At 38.7% G+C, this 23306-nt stretch overlaps 2 protein-coding genes across 2 annotated transcripts; one reads left to right on the forward strand and one right to left on the reverse strand.

The window, feature by feature from the left end:
- Nucleotides 1-3064: 3064 nt before the first annotated feature.
- On the reverse strand, nucleotides 3065-7205 carry LOC134006148 (nectin-4-like). Its single transcript, XM_062445238.1, has 3 exons — nucleotides 7077-7205; nucleotides 4044-4394; nucleotides 3065-3830 (listed from the first exon to the last, which is right to left on the reverse strand). The coding sequence occupies exons 1-3, from the start codon at nucleotides 7156-7158 to the stop codon at nucleotides 3610-3612; spliced, it is 654 nt and encodes a 217-aa protein (XP_062301222.1). The 5' UTR covers nucleotides 7159-7205; the 3' UTR covers nucleotides 3065-3609.
- Nucleotides 7206-11912: 4707 nt separating this feature from the next.
- Nucleotides 11913-21489, forward strand: LOC134006265 (Fc receptor-like protein 5; the record flags this gene model as incomplete). The annotated part of the gene is made up of 4 exons (XM_062445352.1): nucleotides 11913-12000; nucleotides 20688-20951; nucleotides 21030-21269; nucleotides 21416-21489. Coding segments are annotated over exons 1-4 (666 nt in total), but the record flags the coding sequence as incomplete, so codon positions are not given.
- Between the last annotated feature and the right edge of the window lie 1817 nt (nucleotides 21490-23306).

The raw sequence follows: 23306 nt of genomic DNA on the forward strand, positions 1-23306 counted from the left end.
CTAGTTGAACTTATTTACTTTTGAAATGATGACTTAAGGCTGCAGAGGGAAAATGACAGCTTACTCTGTACTTTTGTGTTACATGAGTCATTTGACCCAAAACCACAAAACAGAGGCTGAACTGTGTCATGGACCATTCCACAGCTCATGAGTATCATTTTTGGAAAGAATAAGGACTGAAACACAGTCAAACTTTGCTATTTACTATAAAACATCAAAAACTTTCTTCACACAGAAATGAAAATAATTAATGCAGTTTGTTGTTATGTCAGTGTTTTCACCAAACAACATTTGGTGTCAGCTAAAGACACAGAACTAATACACTTTCTGACTCAGGCTGAAAGACGGTAGGAGGTAGAGTAGAGTACAATTAAAATACAAAAACACCTTCACCTTGTAAATGCCCCACCAATAGGCTGCCCCCAGAATATGCTACATAGGCAGTTTCCTCAGGCGTCAAATAAGTTTGACATGTTTCTTTGTTTGTATGTTTTTAATGGTAGGTGCGCTTCTTAACACATTTCCTCTCTTTCTTACCCATTGACTTGCATTGGCTTTTCATCTGGTTTGTGTTTCAAAGCCTTTGTGGTCAGTCAGTTTTCAGTCAACATCCACCAAACACTGATTGAATGGTGCCTTCACTTTCCTTTTTGTCTGGAGGACTTTGTCTGAGCTCGAGGTACCATCATCATGTATTTCAGTATGAATTAATTTTTTAAAGTTCAAGGACTAAAGGTATAAAATCTCACCAGAGCAAGAACATAGTCGCCCCATCGTTTTGTTGTCTCCAGGCACAGCAAGGCCATGAGGATTTTATTTCCACTTCTTAGTTATAGTAGTCACAGAGTTACAGTGAAGGAAATGAGGGTGTGTCCAAACTTTTAACTGGTACTGTATATTCTCCTGGTTACACCTAAGCTAGAAGCAGGACGTTATTTAAAAAGTCAATAAATCTTGATGTGAAGCCTGGTTTATGATCCCAATTTTTACTGGCTATAGAGACCAGTCAGTCTGGCTCCTTGTTTGATAAATCCCCTAAAGATTAACTCTCTGAGGACATGAAGAATCATGTTCATTAGACTGTTTAACCCTCCAGTGTGTTGCAGTGGGACTGGGTTTTTACACCTGAATGGCTGCCTGAGGCACAGCTCAGGTGTGTTGTAGTTTTGTTGAGCTGCTTTTGATTCCAGCTAGGTTTGAACCTGCATCAACATGATCAAGATAAAAATATTCACTTATGTACTGTATTGCAGAATTTAAGGTAGTTGTACTGTAATTGAGTATTTCTATGTTATGTAACTTTAAACTATAGCTTATTTATTCTTGATATAATCATGTGTTTACTTATCAGATCTTTTTATGCAGCTCTTGCTTCCTGAGTTCCAGTTATTCTGTACTCTGCTTCTCAAACAGACATACAGAGCATCAGGAAAGTATTTACACCCCTTCACTTCCCCCACATTTTGTTGTTATTCCAAAGCCTTATTCCAAAATGGATTTAATTCCTTTTTTTCTCATCAATCTAGACACAATACCCCATAATACATTTTTGCAAATGTATTAAAAATAAAAAACTGAAATATCACATGTATATAAGTATTTTCTCCCTTTACTCAGTACTTAGTTGAGGCACCTTTGCAGCAATTACAGCCTCAAGTCTTCTTGGTATGAAGCTACAAGCTCAGCACACCTGTTTTTGGGGGATTTCTCCCATTCTTTTCAGCAGATCCTCACCAGCTCTGTCAGGTTAGATGGGGAGCGTTGGGTTCAAGTCTGTTCTCTGGCTGGGCCACTCAAGGACATTCACAGAATCGTCCTGAAGCTGCTCCTACGTTGTCTTGGCTGTGTGCTTAGGGTCGTTGTCCTGTTGGAAGGTAAACCTTCGCCCCAGTCTGAGGTCCTGAGCGCTCTGGAGCAGGTTTCCATCAAGGATCTCTCTGTACTTTGCTCTGTTCATCTTTCCCTCCATCCTGACTAGACTCCCAGTTCCTGTCCCACAGCATGATGCTGCCACCACCATGCTTCACTGTACGGATGCTATTAGCAAGGTGTTGAGAGGTGCCTGGTTTCCTCCAGACATGACGCTTGGCATTCAGGCCAAAGAGTTCAATCTTGGTTTCATCAGACCAGAGAATCTTGTTTCTCGTGGTCTGAGAGTCCTTTAGGAGCAAATTGGCAAATTGGGTTCTTGGTCACCTCCCTGACCAAGGCCCTTCTCCCCCAATGGCTCAGTTTGGCGGCCGGCTCTAGGAAGAGTCCTGCTGGTTCCAAACTTCTTCCATTTACAAATAATGGAGACCACTGTGCTCTTCGGGACCGTCAATGCTGCAGACATTTTTTTGTACCCTTCCCCAGATCTGTGCCTCAATACAATCCTGTCTCGGAGGTCTACAGACAATTCCTTTGACTTCATGGTTTCTGCTCTGACTGTCAACAGTTGGACCTTATATAGACAGCTGTGTGCCTTTCCAAATCATGTCCAATCAATTTCATTTACTACTACTTTTCATCTCAAGCATGATCAGTGGAAACAGGAAGCACCTGAGCTCAATTTAGAGTGTCATAGCATGTACATAAGCATACTTATGTACATGTGATATTTCATTTTTTAAATGTTTAATCAATTTGCAAAAGTTCTAAAAAACCTTTTTGGCTTTGGCATAGTGGGGTGTTGTGTGAAGATCGATGAGAAAAAAAGGAATTTAATCCATTTTGGAATAAGGCTGTAACATAACAAAATGTGGGGAAAGTGAAGGGGTGTGAATACTTTCCTGATGCTCTGTATGAAACATCATTTCTGACTGACTTTAAGTTTAGTCCACAGTCTTCTCACTAAGTAACTTTGCTCTTTTTCTATTTTTTTATTTTCAATTCAGTTTCATTTACATAACACCAAACAAACAGCATAAAGTGCATCAATCGCATGCAGTTACAGCAGTGCAAAGTGCAGAAGACAGACTTTAAGCCCTGGAGTTCATGAGCCTCACAGCCTCTGGGATTTAGCTGCACTTGAGCCTTCTGGCTTTGAGGCTTTACGGCGGAGTGAGGAAAATGATGGAAAGCCTTTTCTGAAACAAAGAGTCTTTTATTTTCAGTTTAGCTTTGGCAGTTCAACAACACTAGTGTAAAAACTGAAGCCACACAAAAGATATATAGACAAAGACGTTTGAGGTTTTCAAAGTAGGAAAATATGTTCATTGGAGTGTCACCTATGTCTTTATATTAGTTATACTCAAGAATAAACCATAGAAAAAAGGTAATTCAGTATAACACTAAGTTTTGTTTAAAAAAAAATATATATATATTGTGTTTTCGTCATAATCATATGGTTCTATAGTTATGTTCAGTAGTATAGTATAAATTATGCAAAAACATTTTATACTTATATGTTATACATATCTTTTACTTCAAAGTGGTTTACACTCTTAAAACTGCTGGGTTCAGGCTGAGTTATAGGTTGGGTGAGTTTGACCTGAAATTGAGTGACCCAGCATACTTATAACACTTACTATTCTTTACAGCCGAACCATCGCTTTAAGTGAGATCATCCATTCATATTTATATTTTCATAACTATATAATCATACATTACATTACACTGCATTCATCCTTATGCTCCTGTATTCAGGGCCTCTGCTTCATTAGCGGCAGGCTGCTCTGCCTGTAGTTTACGTTTCTGTTGGAGCAGAAAAGCAACACCAAAAACAACAAACAATGCCACACTTGTTATTGCTCCAACTTTTCCAGCCTTGCTTCCTCCATCCTGGACACCTTCATCCTTGCCTTCTTCAGTCAAGGTCTTTCCAGCTGAGTGACGTTCATGAACATGGTCTGCAGAGCAGAAACAGGTGTGAGTATCAGCTGTCAGGAAGGTGATGACTGAAGAACTCTTCAAACTCAGACATTAGCCTATTTACTGAACTCTGATCACATGACTCAAACTGACTCAAACCTGTTTTCTATACAGTCAGACCAACAAATAAACACAAACACCTGATCTGTGAGGTTTCACTGTCAGCTTGAGTCTGAACTCAACAAACTCACCTGACTCAGTGACGGTCAGCTGGATCCTGTGGGTGAACTTGCTGGCTCTCTTACGGCGTCTTCTGCCATTAGTTGAAACTCGACACTCGTATGTTCCAGTGTCGTTGGTGGTGACGTTCTTCAGAATCACAGAAACGTTTCCGTTCCTCATCTGTGGATCCATCAGCTGCACTCGACCACGAAAAGATGGATACTGGAGGGATTCATACGGTCGGTTCTCTCTGAAGAAGAAGACGTAATCACCTTTGTTCAGATCAGATCTTCCCCACTGTAACATGATGACGTCTTCAGTGTCACCCCGACACTGAAGACGGGCATCACCTCCAGGCATCACTTTTACCTTCAGAATATCTGAACAAAAAACAGAAAAGCAGGAAGCAGAAGTTAGCATTTCAAATTCAAACAAGTCCACAGTTGGGACTTGTAAAACTCTGTGTGTGTATATAAAAATATTTACTGGTCTGTGTGTGTGTTTATATATATATATATATATATTTATATATATACACACATATAAGGGGTGGAACGGTTCATTAAAAAAATCTGTCCCATCAATAAAACAGTCTCCTTCTGTGTTTTTCTCTGTTATCCACTTAAAATCCAGTTTGCTCTTTTTATTTTCCTCTTTAAGGTTGTCATGGTCCTTTCATGTTGCCTGACAGTATAATATTCTCTATCAACTTGTTCCAGCTCTTCTTTTAAAGCAGCACTCCATCAAATGAAAATACTGTTAACGTCCAATTCGTCATTTTAGTCACATTAACAATGTTTGACTCCACAGCATGAGTTTATAATGACTGGCTCAGCAGCACGTCAAAAGGGATTTAAGAGGCTAACCTGCAGTGTGCTTATTGAAATAGGCTATATAATGTAGTCTGGAATAAGTTATGCTTTATTTTAGAGTTGGCTTGTTGTTTTTTATCATTGTGAGGCACATTGGTCCGTTTGTGTGTCTCTAGTAGTTTAACACTAACCAACAGTCATGTATCAGAAGAATACAAGATTCACTAACTTTGTTGTTTTTCCTCTGGATGGATCAGAGGATGATGATGTTTGACTTAGACACAGAGTCTGAGGACAGTGAGCTTAGTGAGACTTACAGCACAGTTGACAGCTCTGATGAAAAGTTTTAAGGACTCAGTAAGCACACAGCTACACACTGTATTAAATATGTAAAGTTACTGTGTTCTTTTAAAAGGTTTAATATAAACTCAGCCTAACTGAACCTGATCTGAGTTAATATAGCGATCCAGTTCAGTTAAATCATTACCAGACCATTAACCTGACACACTGGTTCAGGTGGAATATGTGTGTTTTATTTAATTTTAAATAAAATTAAGTAGTAGTAAGTAGTAGGAGTATAAACATATGTGTTTATAAATGAATAACTACTGGTGCATTCAAATAAACCTTTTTGAAAAGCGTTTTTCCCAGCATGACACTCCCCAAAATAGACTGTGACTGATACACTGTTTTTTACGGTATGTATTATAGTGATGTAGTATGCAGTATTACAGTAAAAGTACTGCAGTATTATGAGTGATGTAGTATGCAGTATTACAGTAAAAGTACTGCAGTATTATGAGCGATGTAGTATGCAGTATTACAGTAAAAGTACTGCAGTATTATGAGCGATGTAGTATGCAGTATTACAGTAAAAGTACTGCAGTATTATGAGCGATGTAGTATGCAGTATTACAGTAAAAGTACTGCAGTATTATAGTGATGTAGTATGCAGTATTACAGTAAAGTACTGCAGTATTATGAGTGATGTAGTATGCAGTATTACAGTAAAAGTACTGCAGTATTATGAGTGATGTAGTATGCAGTATTACAGTAAAAGTACTGCAGTATTATGAGTGATGTAGTATGCAGTATTACAGTAAAAGTACTGCAGTATTATGAGTGATGTAGTATGCAGTATTACAGTAAAAGTACTGCAGTATTATGAGTGATGTAGTATGCAGTATTACAGTAAAAGTACTGCAGTATTATGAGCGATGTAGTATGCAGTATTACAGTAAAAGTACTGCAGTATTATGAGTGATGTAGTATGCAGTATTACAGTAAAAGTACTGCAGTATTATAGTGATGTAGTATGCAGTATTACAGTAAAGTACTGCAGTATTATGAGCGATGTAGTATGCAGTATTACAGTAAAAGTACTGCAGTATTATAGTGATGTAGTATGCAGTATTACAGTAAAAGTACTGCAGTATTATAGTGATGTAGTATGCAGTATTACAGTAAAAGTACTGCAGTATTATAGTGATGTAGTATGCAGTATTACAGTAAAAGTACTGCAGTATTATAGTGATGTAGTATGCAGTATTACAGTAAAAGTACTGCAGTATTATGAGCGATGTAGTATGCAGTATTACAGTAAAAGTGGTTTGGTCCCTCTGACTGAACTCCAGGGCTTAAAAGTCTGTCTTCTGCACTTTGTGCTTTCTTTTTTTTTTGTTAACAGTGTTCTATTTATTATAGGTTTTTAGGTTATTAAATTATTTATATTACGCCCTTTTTTTTAAATGTTATTTATTTTGGACGCTGCTGGACCTGAGTAACACATTTCGTTCCTTCATATTTTTAACATGTATGAATTAGAATATAACTGAACTGAAACTGTGACAGTACTGCTGTTGATATTCTAGTCCAGTTGTGAGATACAGTTAATACAAGAGTTAATTTGTCTTTTGCTGTTCAGCTCAGCCAGTCACAATCAAGGCTGAAGGCGTGGCACACAGTGGTTTTATGTAACAGCAAGCATTTCACAAAACCAGTTTGAATTGTGACGCAATTCATGTAGACAACTGTTTCCTGTTTACACCAAAGTATGTCACTTACAGATAAAGACATTAAAATAAAAATAATGCAGACAACAATAGAGTTATAAATAACTTACACATAGTGGCATGTCAATAAAATATCAGTTATTGTGATCAATAGTTATCAAGTCGCAGAATCAACTGTGAAGACGATACAATGTTACAGTCAACAAGTATCCTTATTAAAACTGCAAAACTTCCTCACCTTCAGAGGAAGAGATCGGAGCAAACGCCCACATGTATATGAGCAAAGTCACACACAGGTGCGCAGGTGTTATTGCAGCCATGGCAGAGCAGCCTGCCGCTAATGAAGTAGGTAGTCCAACAGGTTCACTTTGTCTCAGTCTGTTACAGTTTCGGTGTTAACTGCGTTTATATTCTGCAGTAAGAGGAGGAGCGACAGGGCAGAGTCACATGATTTACAAGAAAATGATGCTGCGTTCATGTTGTGTGGTGCATTTAAGCTTCACACTGTGGGGCAATTTACTGTATATGTAATTGAGATTAATGCACTATCGAACTTCTGGTGTGTCAGATTAACTGGTAGGTGACTGTGTAAATGCCTGGTCAATATACTGTAAACATCACGAGCATTAAATCAGTTAAAAATGTTCATGTTGTCAATCTCATATTCTGTCATGAATCTAATGTCAAATCGGCCCAAGAATTGCTTCCACTGTCCCTCAGCCTATAAATGAATCGTACACTGAGGTATGTATGTGTTCAGCACCAAGCTGTTAGCCGTGTTAAATCGTGATACCGTAACGCCCAGATTAATTTGTGACACAACATCTGTAATGTGATTTACCATCAAACATGTAGCTTCAGGAGTAGATTTATCGATATAACATCAATAAATCTCTAATAAAATGTTCTTGTGTTCGGGCCTCATATTTTGTATTAAATATCATTATTAATCTGATGTCAAGTCGATGTCAGAACTGTTGATACTTTCTAACAGTGTGTAACAAACAGTCTCGAGTGCAGGCCAGTCAAGTTCATCCACGTCTTTATGGACCTTGCTCATGTTGGAACCATAGACTGTATATACAATGGACGTAACATCCGTGACATCACCCATTGATTTGTGGACTGCTGCTCGGAGGCCAATAGTATCGGATCTGAGCAGCGCTATCTTGAAAATTTCCGGTGCATGCTGGGAAAAATAAAAACAGGGATTCTACTTATATGGGCATCAGGAGGAGCATGAGGCGCCCTCCTGAACCTGTGAACCAATCAACCTGTCAATCACAACGTAGCCACGCCCTAATGCATACCCTGCTTTATCGTCACATATAAAATCAGGGAGGCCAAAATGTCCCAAATGAACATCATACTGCATTGACGAAGGCTTTAAACTAGCGATTGAGACCATAAACACATTTTGAAAACGTTTACTGAGGTTAGAAATCAAGTGAGAAGTTGGTGAATTCTCCATTGACTTGTATAGAGACGGAAGTCCTTTTGACACCAAAACGGTCGCCCCCTGGTGGCCTTTTGATAGAATGCAGTTTTAAATTACTTCCACGTTAGCCTCATTTCAGAGGACCGGAACTCCCCGCCTGGTTGGAACAGGAAGGGGCCATCCCCAAACTGTTCCCACAAAGTTGGGAGCATGGAATTGTCCAAAATCTCTTGGTATGCTGAAGCATTCAGAGTTCCTTTCACTGGAACTAAGGGCAAGCCCAGCTCCTGAAGAACAACCCCACACCATCCCCCCTCCACCAAACTTTACACTTGGCACAACGCAGTCAGACAAGTACCGTTCTCCTGGCAACCGCCAAACCCAGACTCGTCCATCAGATCGCCAGATGGTGAAGCGTGATTCGTCACTCCAGAGAACGTGTCTCCACTGCTCTAGAGTCCAGTGGCGGCGAGCTTTACACCACTGCATCCGACGCTTTGCATTGCACTTGTTGATGTATGGCTTGGATGCAGCTGCTCGGCCATGGAAACCCATTCCATGAAGCTCTCTACGCACTGTTCCTGAGCTAATCTAAAGGCCACATGAAGTTTGGAGGTCTGTAGTGATTGACTCTGCAGAAAGTTGGCGACCTCTGCGCACTATGCGCCTCAGCATCCAATAAACCCTGCTCCGTCATTTCACTTGGCCTACCACTTCATGGCTGAGTTGCTGTCGTTCCCAATCGCTTCCACTTTGTTATAATACTGACAGTTGACTGTGGAATATTTAGGAGCAAGGAAATTTCCTCACTGAGCTCCTGAGAGCGACCCATTCTTTCACTAAGGTTGTAGAAACAATCTGCATGCCTTGCTGCTTGATTTTATACACCTGTGGCCATGGAAGTGATTGGAACACTTGATTTCAATTATTTGGTTGGGTGACTTTTGGCAAAATAGTGTAGATAGGTAGATAGATGTGGATAGTGAAAAGGATGGATGAACATAGACGTTGCCTCATGTCAGCCTGTTAAGTTTAGTGGCATATTAGCATTTCAGAGAAATGTGAATATATTAGTGTGCAGGGTTGGAAGGGTAAAGGTTTAAAAATGTATTCCGATACAGTTACTAGTTACCTGTTAAAAAATGTAGTCAGTAACGTAATCCAAGTACCACAATATTAAAGTAATGTAACTTGATTACTTTCCGTTACTTTAAGATTACTGCAGTATCAAATATGCAATAATAAAGACATAGGGCACATTCGACGCAAAATTGGCCACTTTCTATGCAAATAAAACCATCTAATTGAAAAAGACCAACGCAAATTGCTATAAGCAGGGTATTAGTGTGTTCAGAGAGTTGATGTTAACTGTGCTCTCTCGCTCTCTTTTGAATGATATCAAATTGATATTTATTGATATAACGGAAATCTTCAGTGAGACTCTGGCCTACTTTCAGCTACTAAAAAATAAAAATGTGCTAACAGCTCTGATGGGACCCAGGGTTCATTCATAACTGCTGCTTTATTATAAACAATCCCACTTTATAAACCGGAGTCTATGTACCAGCTCTAACAGCTGATCTATAGATGTGCAGCCGATCACAGAACATTAATCACCGTCAGATCCTAATCAATCCGGTGTTAATGAAGTTACGGCTGCTGTACAGCTACATAAATGTGTACAACCTTTGTTTCAGTATGGAAACGCACTTATCGTTTCAGCTGCTGAACGAAGCTGCAGCCAGCTGTGACATACAGCCATCATTTTTGCTATAAACTGCAGATTAACGCAAAAATATTTTGGACGTAGGCCCATAAAACGGAGCAGATTGCGGGTTAGGATACTGTGCAATTCATGGTGCTGTAACATTCTCAGGGAGACACTGCCTGGCCCGCAGAGTACGAGTTTTCTTTGACTCGTGCTCAGCAACCAGTGACACACTGTCAGCTCTGAACATGTATAATACCAGTGGAAAGCTGCTCTGTCTCCTTGCCAATTGTTAAATTCAATGTGTGTGCGAAGTGTGTTAAATGTGTGTACATGTGCCCGCTCTGCGCACCTGAACAGGTCGGCCACACATTTATTACTTCATTTTTCTGATCACACGTCAATTGTTGCACATGCACTCACTTCCGTTATACTCCTTCAAAATAAAACCACATCTTCACAGTGTGAATGCTCAACCGGAATAAACATTAATTGACTGTTGTTTGTTATCGTAGCCCAGAATCACTATATCATCCTAAGCATCCGGACTTTGAAAAGACATGGCAAGAAAGTGGGTGTTTCAGAGAAAAACCCATACAATGTCAGAGAATATACGAGTTTATTTCTCATAAATTTGAAGGAGTAGAACAGAAGTGAGTGTATGTGGATGTGCAGCAAATGACGTGTGATTAGAAAAGTTAAGAGTAATAAATGTGTGGCCGTCCTGTTCAAGCAGCAGCTTCTGTGTTTTAATTTTATAACCTATTAAAGTATAACGCACGGTTACACAAGTATGTCATGAAAAGGCATCCTAACCTGTCCATGAGAAGTGCGCAGGCAACTAGCTTGGCCCGAGCTACAAGCTTTAACTGTACAAATGTGGAGGCATTTTTCATGAAACTTGCGGATGTTATTGAGAGGTATAGCTTTGATGGATGCGACATATGGAATATGGATTAGACTGGTGTTACCACCGTCCAGACACCAGACCGGGTAGATGCACGCCGTGGAGTGAAGCAGGTTGGATCAATGACTTCTGCTGAGAGCATGTGCAATGCAAGCACTGGGAAATTCCATCCCGCCCTTTTTTGTTTTCCCGAAGAAGTATAAAGATTTCTTCGTACACGTTGGACCACCTGGTAGTGTTGGGAGCAGCAATGGATCAGGGTGGATGCAAGAAAAAGATTTTTTCTTGTTTCTGGAGCACTTTGCCAAGCATACTAAAGTCAGTCCAGAGAGGAAGGTGTTACTCCTGCTTGGAAATCACAGCTCGCACATTTCAGTGAAAGCAGTTAATTACTGCAAGGCAAATGGAATTGTGCTACTCTCTCTACCTCCACATTGCTCGCACAAACTTCAACCACTAGATCGAAGTGTCTACGGTCCACTGAAGAAGGCTGTAAACTCAGCTGGGGATGCCTGGATGAGGATGAATCCTGTCAAGACGATGACCATTTATGATGTGCCCTCACTTATGAGAACAGCTCTGCCCACTGCTGCATCTCCTAGCAACATACAGGCTGGATTCAGATGCACAGGCATTTGGCCATTTAACCCAAACATTTTTCAGGACCATGACTTTGCACCTTCCCAAGTGACTGACCGTCCAGACCCAGCTTCAATGGCTTCTGTAGTTTTCCATCAAGACTCCCTCGCAACAACAGCAGCTTCCACCCTCCTTGAGATGTCCTCTGCCCCTACAGCAGCATCCAATCTGCCACAGACATCCTCTGCAGCTTCCTCCTCTGCTCCTGCTGAGCCCTTTACTAAAGTGTCCAGTCCCTCTACTGTAAGACCATTTCCCAAAGCAGGGCCAAGAAATACCACTGGTAGGGAGAAGGAGAAAGTCAGACATCTATACAGATACACCAGTCAAGCAGGCCTTGGAGGAAGAAGAAAATAAGAGGAGTAGTAAGAAGAATGGGAAAATGGCCATATTTGGAAAGAGGAAACGCAAACAAAATAATGCAGAGAGAAAGACAGCCAAAAAGAGATCCAAGGAGAACATGGATAAGGGTGAGGACAACTCAGATGAAGATGATTTTTGCATTGTGTGCATGGAGCCCTTTGGAAATTCCAAACCCAAAGAAAAGTGGATCAGATGTGTAAATTGCAAGTTCTGGGCCCACGAAAACTGCACCCCTGGAAAACACACATACATCTGTCACCACTGTGACTCTGATCACTCTGATTAGATGGATAACACACACAGATACACACACTGAAGTTCATGTTTTATCATTTAAGACAGACACAGTGTGCATGTTTGTTGTTTTACTAATTGTCAAACGTCTTCCTGTAATTTTACGTGGATTATGAGCTACTTCTGACCTCCTGCTGAAGGTTTCCATTTGTATGTGTAACATTCATAGGTATTATCAGAATATGTTCTTTAAGAAAGCTCTTCTAATGTTAGGATCCATACCACTGGCACTGTTCTTCATTTAGCCATCAGTGATGTGTTCGTTTTGTTCTTAGTGAAGCACAGGAAGATGCTTTAGTGTTGGCACATGCACAATAAACTTATATAGATGCATATTTTGTGGTGTAGTCTCAGTTTTTAGTTCTTCAATCTTACTGTTACAATTTACCCCAGGTTGTGTTACAACATACCCTGGTAGTGGGGTAGGTTGTAACAATGGCACTCCTTGCATTTGACATCAAATAATTAATTTTGTGATATAGTTGGAGAAGTTAATGGACAGAGAGTCACACCATAGTCAAAGTAACCTGGGATATCTAATCCTACAAGCAAGTGAGTTTTGATAAGCAAATTAACATGCTCAGGGTTTTGCTACCATAAAGGTTCAGTATCTTTAGATAACACCTTATTCTTGTTCTAAAACAGTTCAGTTCATTCATCTCACTCTTTGTTTGTTTTGTGTTATATGTTCCAGTTAAAAAATGACATTTCTCTGATGTCTATTAATGCAAGGGATCTTTTTGTTTTGTGAAGGAAAAAATGTTAATATTATTTTTTTGCAAGAAACGCATTCCAAGGTTGAAGATATCACTTTCTGGTCTAAACAATGGGGAGATAAAGTTTATTTCAGCCATGGCACTTCAAGATCAGCAGGGGTCGCCATCCTACTGAAAAACTTTAAGGATCAGGTTATCTCTCAGGTGGCAGATGTCAATGGTCACTGGCTGATGCTTATACTAACCCTTGACGATTTCAAATTCATTTTAATCAACATTTATGGCTACAACAGGAGCACAGAAAATAAAAACCTATTGGAACAAATTGGCTTTAAATTAGATAATATTTAATCAACACATTCAACTGATAACGTTATAATTGGTGGTGATTAATTTAGTCCATGATACCTTTTATGATAAATTTCCTACTCGATTTTCTGCAAGTCATCCAAATAACACTTTTACTAACTTTTGCAATGACCAAAGCTTAACTGATGCTTGGAGACATTTAAATCCTGGAATACTTAAATTCTCATGATTCAACTCCAATTATAAATCCAGAATTGACCACTGGTTAATTGCAAAACACTTGCTATGTTATGATCTCAGCTCTGATATCTCTGCTGCTCCACTAACTGATCACAGTGTTATCTATCTATATGTGAAACCTTGCAACAGGAGAACTTGTTCAAACAAATATTGGAAGTTTAACTCTTGTCTAATTAAGAATAATGATTACTGTCAAAAGATTAAATCACTTATTACAGAAATTGTAAACTCAGAAGAACTAACAACACCTGTCAAAAAATGGGAATTTCTAAAATATAAAATACGCCAATTTACCATCTCATTCAGCAAAAAAAAAAAAAAGATTTTGAGAAAAAGGAACTAGACATTATCAAACAATTAAATGTTTACTGCAATAAACTCAACCTTACTGAAGACGATAAACAGAAAATACTAAATCTTCAGTCAAATTGGATGAAAAGTATATTCAGATAGAGGAGGGGGGAAAAAAACTCAGCATATTTTTGCGGTCTTGAAAAAAGAAGACAAGGGAAAAATAACATCAGTTCCTTGATAGTAAATGATATAGAAATCACAGAACCCAAATGAATCTCCTCAGAAATCCTCAAATTCTATGAACAGCTTTACAGTTCTAAATTCTCTAATGAAGACTGCCATACATTTTTAAAGGATATAGAAAAATATATTCCCAAAGTTGAAGATAACTTCAAACAAACATGTGATAGTCAAATAACAATTGCTGAACTGGACAGAGTAATTGGCCGCCTCTCTTTTAACAAGGCACAGGAGACTTTTATAGACATTTCTGGGAAGATATAAAAGGACTGCTACATCGAGTTTTTCTGGAAATATTTGAAACTTGTATACTTCCACCCACAATGAGACATTATCATCTCAATTCCAAAACCTGGCAAAGACCCCAGATTTATAGAAAACAGAAGGCCTATTACTCTTAGAAACTCTGTTTATAAACTACTCAACTATATTTTCACCACTCGTCTTCAGACAGCAATTTCAAATCTTATTGCAGAAGCACAGTCTGGTTTCTTAAAAGGAAGATCAATAATATAAGGCAGTAATGGACATTATTGAATATAGAAATCAAATTGAAGATGATGGTTTTCTTTTCTTTTTAAATTTCTATAAAGCGTTCGATTCCGTAGAGCACCCATTTATCTTCCAAGTTCTTGAACATTTAGGTTTTGGAGTCAAATTTAGGAATTTAGTTGGTGGATTGTATCAGAATATCAGCAGCTGTGTCATACTACCTCGTTGCACCACCCCCAGCTTTAATGTTAATGTAGGAATTCCACAAGGTTGCTCCATTTCACCATATTTATTCATATTAGTCAAGGAAATGTTAGCAATCTACATAAAAAATTGTAATGACATTTACCGATATGATCATCTTTTTAAAAAAAAAATGTTTTAAATGTATTTTTGTATTTATTTTTTTCAAAATCTTTATTAAGGAATACAATGCAGTACAGTGCAATACAATACAGTGTAATGACAACCGTCAGGGGGCTACATACATTCAGAGGCAATATTTCATAATATCATATTACACAAATACATTAAAAAGAGCAAATAAATCAAAAGTCTTAATGGCTTTCATATTAGTGGAATGTCTAATAGTTTTAATATATACACTGCAGCAGGATCTGTGTCTGTCTCCACCGGGACTGTCACTACCCGATGTGAGTCGCACATGCGCAGTTAGGTCCGCAATATTGTACCCGTCTACAGGCTGCAGACGGGTACACTTGCTTGGACAAACTACTGTTATATGTTAGATAGATGTATTTCATACACGCTTCAGCAGTTGGATGTGAGTCCGCACAAAGTATAGAAACAAAAGAAGTTCAACACAAGTTTGTACATCTGTATGTAACCGGGGAAGTATTAATACACAAGCCGTTTTTCGCGCATGCGCAATTTCGCTACCTGATGTGAGTCCGACCAAGCGGCCAATGTGAGTCGCGCATGCGCAGTGTTCATTAGTTTTTTTTAAATATAAACTTTATTGATATATCCTGAACTGAGTTAGCGGCTGATGTGACTGGGACTTTTTTCTTTTTACTTAGACTCTACATATTACGTATTAATGTGAAAAATACACAGACACACAAACTTTCCTCGGGTCAAGTGTGTAATGACTGACAGCTCTACACTCCCTCTGCTGGAGCCCTGCAGTTACTACACAACACTACTGCTGCTGTTAGATTAACATTATACACATAAAACATGAGGAAACACAGAAATAACTCTTCTCACAGTGCTGCAGCTGACAAAACAATATTTAAAATACAAGATAAACTTGTATTATGGATGTATTTCCTTCAATAAATCTTTATTGACAATAATATTTCAGTAAAGAGGCAGTTATTGCTCTACATACAAAGAAATGAACAGCAGTCAGGGGGGTTAGGTAGGAAAACTCACATCGGGTAGCAACAGGGAGTTTTGACCCACATCACTCATGCATCCTAAAAATAAATAAATAAAAAAAAAAAACTCATGCATTCTTTGTGTGTTTCACTAATTAAGCCCACCCATGCTACAACAGATGAACCGGAACTTTAAAAACTCAACAACTTATATAAAACAATGCACAAAAATGTAAACTTTCTAATAATGGAATATTACACTCAGGGTTTTACAAAGTTCACCAGATAATACATTTAAAAAAAAATAATGTAATAAACATTGACTCAGCTAGAGCAGCAGGTAATGAGTCTTGCTGTTAGAAAAATACAATAATAACAAACTTTTAAAAGTATATACATGATCACTGGAAAATATTATTAATTAATATTAATATGTTAGTTGTTGCAATACCTAAACATGACAATAGATGGCGCATTAAGCACTATACACTGCTGTGATTAAGCATAATTTATTTAACTTATTTTAATAATGAAATGTACCCAAATCAACTTTTATCCTTCATTTATGCATTTTAATTGTCTACACTTCATAGTTATGTCTTTTATGAAGTATTTTTAACACTTTACAATATTAATAACAGAAATGCAGCTACTACCTCATCTTTTATATGTCCTGTTGGAGCTGCTGGATGCAGCCACTGAATGAATCTATGTTCCTCTTCTGGAGCTTGGCATAGCAGAGGTCTACATGTGGCCAGATGTGGTGAAACAGCTGCAGAAAGAGCTCAGCAATGCTAAGTCTGCTAAAAACAACTTAGCTCCATGCTATTGTCTCGATGGCTGCAGCTACTTTAGTGTTTGCATTTTTTCAGAGAGATGTTTTAGTCTCGTTCCCCTGTCGTTGTCCACAACGTTTCGGTGCTGACACTTTGAAACAGCAAACAGATAAAGCAATAAAAGGAATAACTCACACTGCATCCAGCTAGCCAGCTCCATTTATCATAACAGCAGCGGGAGATACTCTCAGCTCCTCCATCACCTGCTGCTGCTGAAGCCGGTCCGGTCTAAACTGCTTTATCCTCTTATTGTCTTCTCGTTAAAGTCTTGTGAAATTATGTTTTTGTAAAGAAATGACCAAATAATCTTTAATTTCCGCGGCTCCACTTTAACGTCATCTCCTGAAACTACAGCTGACGGGAGGGCGTGAATGACAGCCAGAACTGTCCAATCACATTACATTAAAAGACTTAAAACATCAACAATTCTCCCCCTGACTGGTTTGCAGCCTGGTCCTCTCTCTGGGGCTCGTGTGCTCCCCCCTCCTCCTCCCCTCCACTGCTGCGGGCGGTCCCCTGCTCCTCTCCAGCTACATCAACCTGCGCGGCCTGCGCCTCCTCCACTCCCTTCGGTGTGTGATAGCGAGCTTCCCCCGGTGCTGGGTCCATCTTCAGCAGCAGCTGGTTTAATAAATCCGGTGAGCTTTGGGATGCTCTTTAGTCATTCTTTTTAGCGCAACTTTTCTTAATACGTTTTTTTCTTTTCTGGGCACCAATCTCAAACGTCCTCCCTGACATTTTCCACTTAAAGTCACTCAATCATAGAGGGACACACCCCAAAACTAACTATAGACATTCTGATAGGTAAGCCCTCGGGCCATTGGCTATGGGGCCACGTGGGTCAGCCCTAATTTGGATCAATCAGCAGCCACGTAACGTGCGATTGTGATTGTGAGTGATTGACAGAAAACCTGACAAGTTACAAAACAATATGACTTTTTCAGCTCATCATGACCTTGAACATGGTAGGACCCTGAACTTCGGAGACCCCTTGCCCACCAGGGGTCCGTTCCATAAAGCCTGCTCAGAAAAGAGGCGCTTATTGTCGAACACCTGACTTGAATGAGCCTAACAAATGAGATCAGGCTACAGCGGCACCATAAAGGTCGATCCACGTTCATGCAATCAAACTAATTCAAGACGGGCTCGAGTATTCAGACTAATTGCGTGTGCACGCCATTCATGAGCAGCCCACGACGTCGAACACAGATCAAACGGATTCACAATGAAAAAATCCCCCACAGAAGAGCCACAGAGCAGCAGCAGTCTGCAGCACACACTTCTGCTGGAGACATGTGAAGAATTTAAACATATGATCACAAAAAACAATACATAAAATCCAAGAGAAAAGCTGGCAGGAAATAGCTGATGGATTGAATGGGTCTGATCTGTCTCTGAAGGTGCACTCTTGTTGCAGTGCCCTGCAGACTATAGCAGCTCTATCATGTACAAGCTCCTCAATCAAGGGACACGCCTTGACTAACAGAGAAACAGTGCATGGGTTGAGCCGTTATATAGACTGGACCTTAATCAATTAACAGAAAAAGGGAAACGCCTAGACTTGCATCCACTAAACACATCTTAGTTGACTTTTTAGACATTATTTTAAATGTACTAATTAATAACCAATACCTTTAAAATAGTGCTTCCTACCAGTTAAAGACATATGGATTTAAATAGTACATCTCTTGTCCAAATATTTTTGCAGTTGTTCAATATTTATGAGGCTGTAATTCTTGTCAGGCCTCAATGGTCAATATTATGAACACACACACACACACACACACACACACACACACACACACACACACACACACACACACACACACACACACACACACACAAATACATACATATATATAATTAAGTTGACTATGTACTATTGACTATATAGGGCTATGCATGAATGTATATATATGAGTATTAAGTTGACTATATGTGTATATATATTTATATGATTAGGCTATTAGGATAAGCAGCAACTCAGGCTAAGCCTGACAACTAGCCAGGTCCGGACCAGGTTAGTTTACCAGCATAAGTTGCCGTGGTAACTGAGCTTGAACTATGCTGAGCTTGCTTTATGTAACCGAATCTGCTGGAAAATGAGCCAGACTAACGAAATAAACCTGGTTTATTTGGTAATCCTGCTGTATGGAACAGGGCCCTGGGCTTATTTCAGACACCTGATTGTTATTGTATTTTATTGGATGTTTGATGTCGAGTAAACTGACCTTTTTCCGGTTAGCTGCTGGAGTACAAACCACACAGCACTTATCATCAACACAGACAAAGAGGAAGTGGGAGGGCTTAAGTGCTGTGCCTGAAAAATACAAAGTCTTAATTTCATATCACTATGTTGAGCAATGGGACAAATATCTCTTCAATGGCTGCTCTGTGAGTACAACCTGTCCAGATTTCAGTCATTTATAGCATATCTGCTGTGTTTGGGAAGAACAATATTTGATATATGGCATTTGACTGAAAGATCATAGGTTTGGAAGCATTTTTTTATTTCTTTATTTCTATTGCATGTAAAAGTATTTTGATTTGAAATGTACTGTTCAACAGTTATGTTAATTTAGGTTGTGATATTCTGTTTTAATATTTTAAAGATGGTCAAAGTCGGAGCAAGTCAAATATTTTGTTCTGCTCTATTCTGTACCGTAACTAAATGCTGCTTCTCTATGATTAGTTTGTACTCCAGGAACAGAGCAGCCCTCTGCCAAATAACCTGAAAAGTTATTTAGTAAAAGACAGACACAGATGGATGTCGAAGGATTAATAGACAAGCAGCAGAACTTTAAACTCTACCCAGTGACAATGTTGTTATTTTTTTCATTACAAATATAAGCTTAGCAATTTGAATTTTCAATAAATAAAAAAAAAATGTTTTTAATCTTAATAATAACCATAGATAGATTTTTTGTTAATTTAGATGTATGCATGTAAGTCCACTGTCTTTTTTTTCTTCAGTGCTGATCCCAATGCTCTGGAGCAGACCCAACAAAGGTTGGTGAACATCTCTATTTGTCTTAACAATGTAAAACTCTTAGGATAGAGGTTTATTGTAAATACTGATAGGAATTTTATCCTGCAAAATATTATGTGCTACACAATGAAGAGGGAAAACAGGGCTGATCACACCCAATCAATTTGTACTGAAGTTGTAAAATTAGGACATGTGACTTGAAGTTGACTAAAGTCAACTTCAACTTGACTTTGAGACTCAAGTTAAGACTTGAAAGCTAAGATTCAGTTAGTACTGACCTTAACTTTAGTTTTTTTTTAAATAAAAAATGGAATGTGCTCAAAATATGATGCAAGAGCAACAGACTTGGCATGTCTGATATGACTAACAGGTGTGTCAATATCATAGTCTGGCCGATATTTTGGATACCAGTTATATTTGCAGTCTACTAAATTGCAACAACAAATATGTTTGGAGAGAAATATAATGCCATCTAAGTCATTAGAATGATGATGATCCCATTTTGCTTGTGTTTTGTCTTTTTGCAATTGTTTTGTGAAGTTGCAGGACCTGCGGAAAACATCTGTTTTAGGGATGGCAAAAAGTCATATATAACGAAGAAATGTAAATTACAGTCTGTAATCATACAACAGAGGTATTTAGTTTGTTAATGAATAAACCATCTGACTACGGCAGGGAGTGAGAGATGCTTTGCTGAAACACAGTGCAAAAACAATATTAGAGATCTGAGATCTATTATGAGAAGTGTAAGGAGAAATAGACATTACCTGTCATAGAGTTGCACCACTGCTCGAGCATGCACTCGAGTGCAAGCATCAGGATGATTACTTAAAGCCCACTGGTGTCACTTAATGAGAAGGAATTTCTGAACCCTACGTATAGAACCTTAAACCAACCTGGTACACCCACACTACTGCTGCTCTGTACACCAGAACATACCACCATGTAGCTAGGCCAGAGATTGTTGCTCACATAAATGCTTGTGTTTTTGTGTGACACTCAATGGATTATTTGCTCAAACTACATTGAATCTCCTCTCAGCCTCTCTGACTGTGAGTACCAGCAGATCTCAGATGTTTGAAGAAGAGTTTGTCTCTCTGAGCTGTGAGGAGGACGACAGCTCTGCTGGATGGAAGCTGAGGAGGAACACAACCAGAGAAACCATGAAGGAGTGTGGAGCTGACTGGGGAAGATTATCTGATTCCTCCTGTATCATCAGTCTAACAGTCCCCTCAGACAGTGGAGTTTACTGGTGTGAGTCCAGAGAGGGAGCAACCAGTAACAGCACCAACATCACTGTCACTGGTAAGATCAGACTGAGGAGTTAGTATTGATGAAGCTGAGTGTAAATGATGAAATGCTGTAGTTTGTCTCTGTGTTGAGGTGGATCAGTGATCCTGCAGAGTCCTGTCCTCCCTGTGATGGAGGGAGATGATGTCACTCTGCACTGTAAAACAAAGACCTCCAACCTCCCAGCTGATTTCTATAAAGATGGCTCCCTCATCAGGACTGAGCCTGCAGGTCACATGACCATCCACCATGTTTTCAAGTCTGATGAAGGCCTCTACAAGTGTCACAGCAGCAGTCATGGAGAGTCTCCATCCAGCTGGATCTCTGTCACAGGTGAGGAAGTTAAAGCTTTATACATATTATGTGTTTATGTGCAGGTTTGAATTCAGCTTCAAAACCGTTGTACTTTCATTAAAATGAGTGAATGTGTCCATTTATAAATATATGAGCTTTTAATGATTATTTTTGTTTAATTTTAGAGAAACCCACCACATCTCTACCTCCATCATCATCCTCTCCTCATCTCTCTGTACTGTGGTCCATTCCACCTGTCTGTGGTCTGGTTCTACTGGTTCTACTGGTGAGACGACGTGTTTGGAGGAAACCTGAAGGTCAGACAGACTTTACACTGAATATTTCACTTTTGGGATTAGTTTATGTAAACAAACTATTCCAAAATTGTTGAAAATTGTGTTTTACAACAGCTTATTATGATATTTTACTATTTACATTTCTGTTAATGTTCATGTTAATATTTCAAATTTATTTTTATCATTCAAACAACAATTTGAAAAACAAAATTTGATTGTATCCATTGACATTCTTATGTTGTAAATTATGTTTCTGATCATTTTGGTTTCTTCCAGCTGCTGAATTAGAAGTTGGAGAAGATGACATCACTGATGACATCACTGATGACATCAAAATATCACGTCAGCAACCAATCAGACGGAGTGGAGGTAAAGTGTGTGTGTGTGTGTTAGGACCAATTTTGGTTTTGAGAGCAAACATTTTGGAAAGTGGGGACATTTTTATGAAAGTAAGATTTCATAAAGACACTTTCAGGAAGAGATCATGTTGAAATTTTGGGATTGTGGAGAGTTTGACCGGCCCTCACACCTTAAAACCTGTTTGTAGTGTTTATATTAGAATCAAATTTGGGTAAGTGAGGGTAATTTTAGAGAGTGAGGACAATAGCTGTTGTACATTAACATGAACCTTTTAACATCACATTAATATTAACATTTGATAAGTTTTCATGATACATTTACATAAAACATATTTAATCTTCTTTAGTCTGAAGTATCAGACTATAGTTTGGTTCCTTCAGGTTGATGACACACTGAGTGATGTGCTCTCAGTGTGTTTTGTACTTTGTGGTGAATCAGTTAACAGAAACAGCTCTGTGGTCGTCCAGCTTCCTGTTTCTGATGAAGACAGTTTGTCCTGCACACATTTCACTGCAGAGCAAAGTGTGAAAACACATTTATCATCTAAACTGTTTATAAATGTACATATTTGGAAACACCCGTATACTCAGCTCATTATTTAACTATAATCATATTTTATTGATCAATAATCATATTAAGTGAACTTACTTCTTACTTTTTGATGACATACACTTAGGGCCTGATTAAAGGTCTGTGTGTGTAGAAACGTGAGCAAACTTGACATCACCTGCCAAAAATGTGCAAGCTGATTTACTAACGCAGCACACTGAGGTTTGCGTCTTTCAACTGTGTAAGATAATACACTCTGTTTATTTAGTAGTTTGTCATAATGAATATGTAATATGGGGCATTTTAACCCCAGTGTTCAAAATACAGGGAGGAGAAAATGTAAATATGTTATTTAGCACACGTATTGTGATTTACCAAACCTGAAGGTATTATTTCTGACACTAACCTGCTGCACACTGTACACAGATGACTTTTGTCACTATGGAGACGAGGAGACGGAGGCACAATGACAGAATACACACAGGACAGAGTTTTTCCACCTGTGTAAATATTTGTGGTTTTACTAACAGCATTGACTTTGTCACTAATACTCTCACATATGTGGGTTTTTCTGGTAATATTAGTTGTTGTTATAACTCAATATATTTGTTAACCTCTTCCACTAGAACCTGATCACATTTCATTTTGTTCTTGCAGCTTTCTGCTCGTCCAAACTCTCCATTAAGTCACAAAACCCTCATTTAAATACTGCTGTCTGCACCTGTTGCACCTGTTTTCATTTACACAGTTATTCTTAGTAGATCACCTGCAAAACTAAACGCACAATCTAATACGCTTTATTTGGGATCTTAGTAAATCAGGCACTTTGACTGTTGCAGCTTTATGTGACACCAACAGTCTTATATTTCAT

The sequence above is a fragment of the Scomber scombrus genome, chromosome 23 (genome assembly GCF_963691925.1).
Source record: "Scomber scombrus chromosome 23, fScoSco1.1, whole genome shotgun sequence".
NCBI lineage: Eukaryota > Metazoa > Chordata > Actinopteri > Scombriformes > Scombridae > Scomber > Scomber scombrus.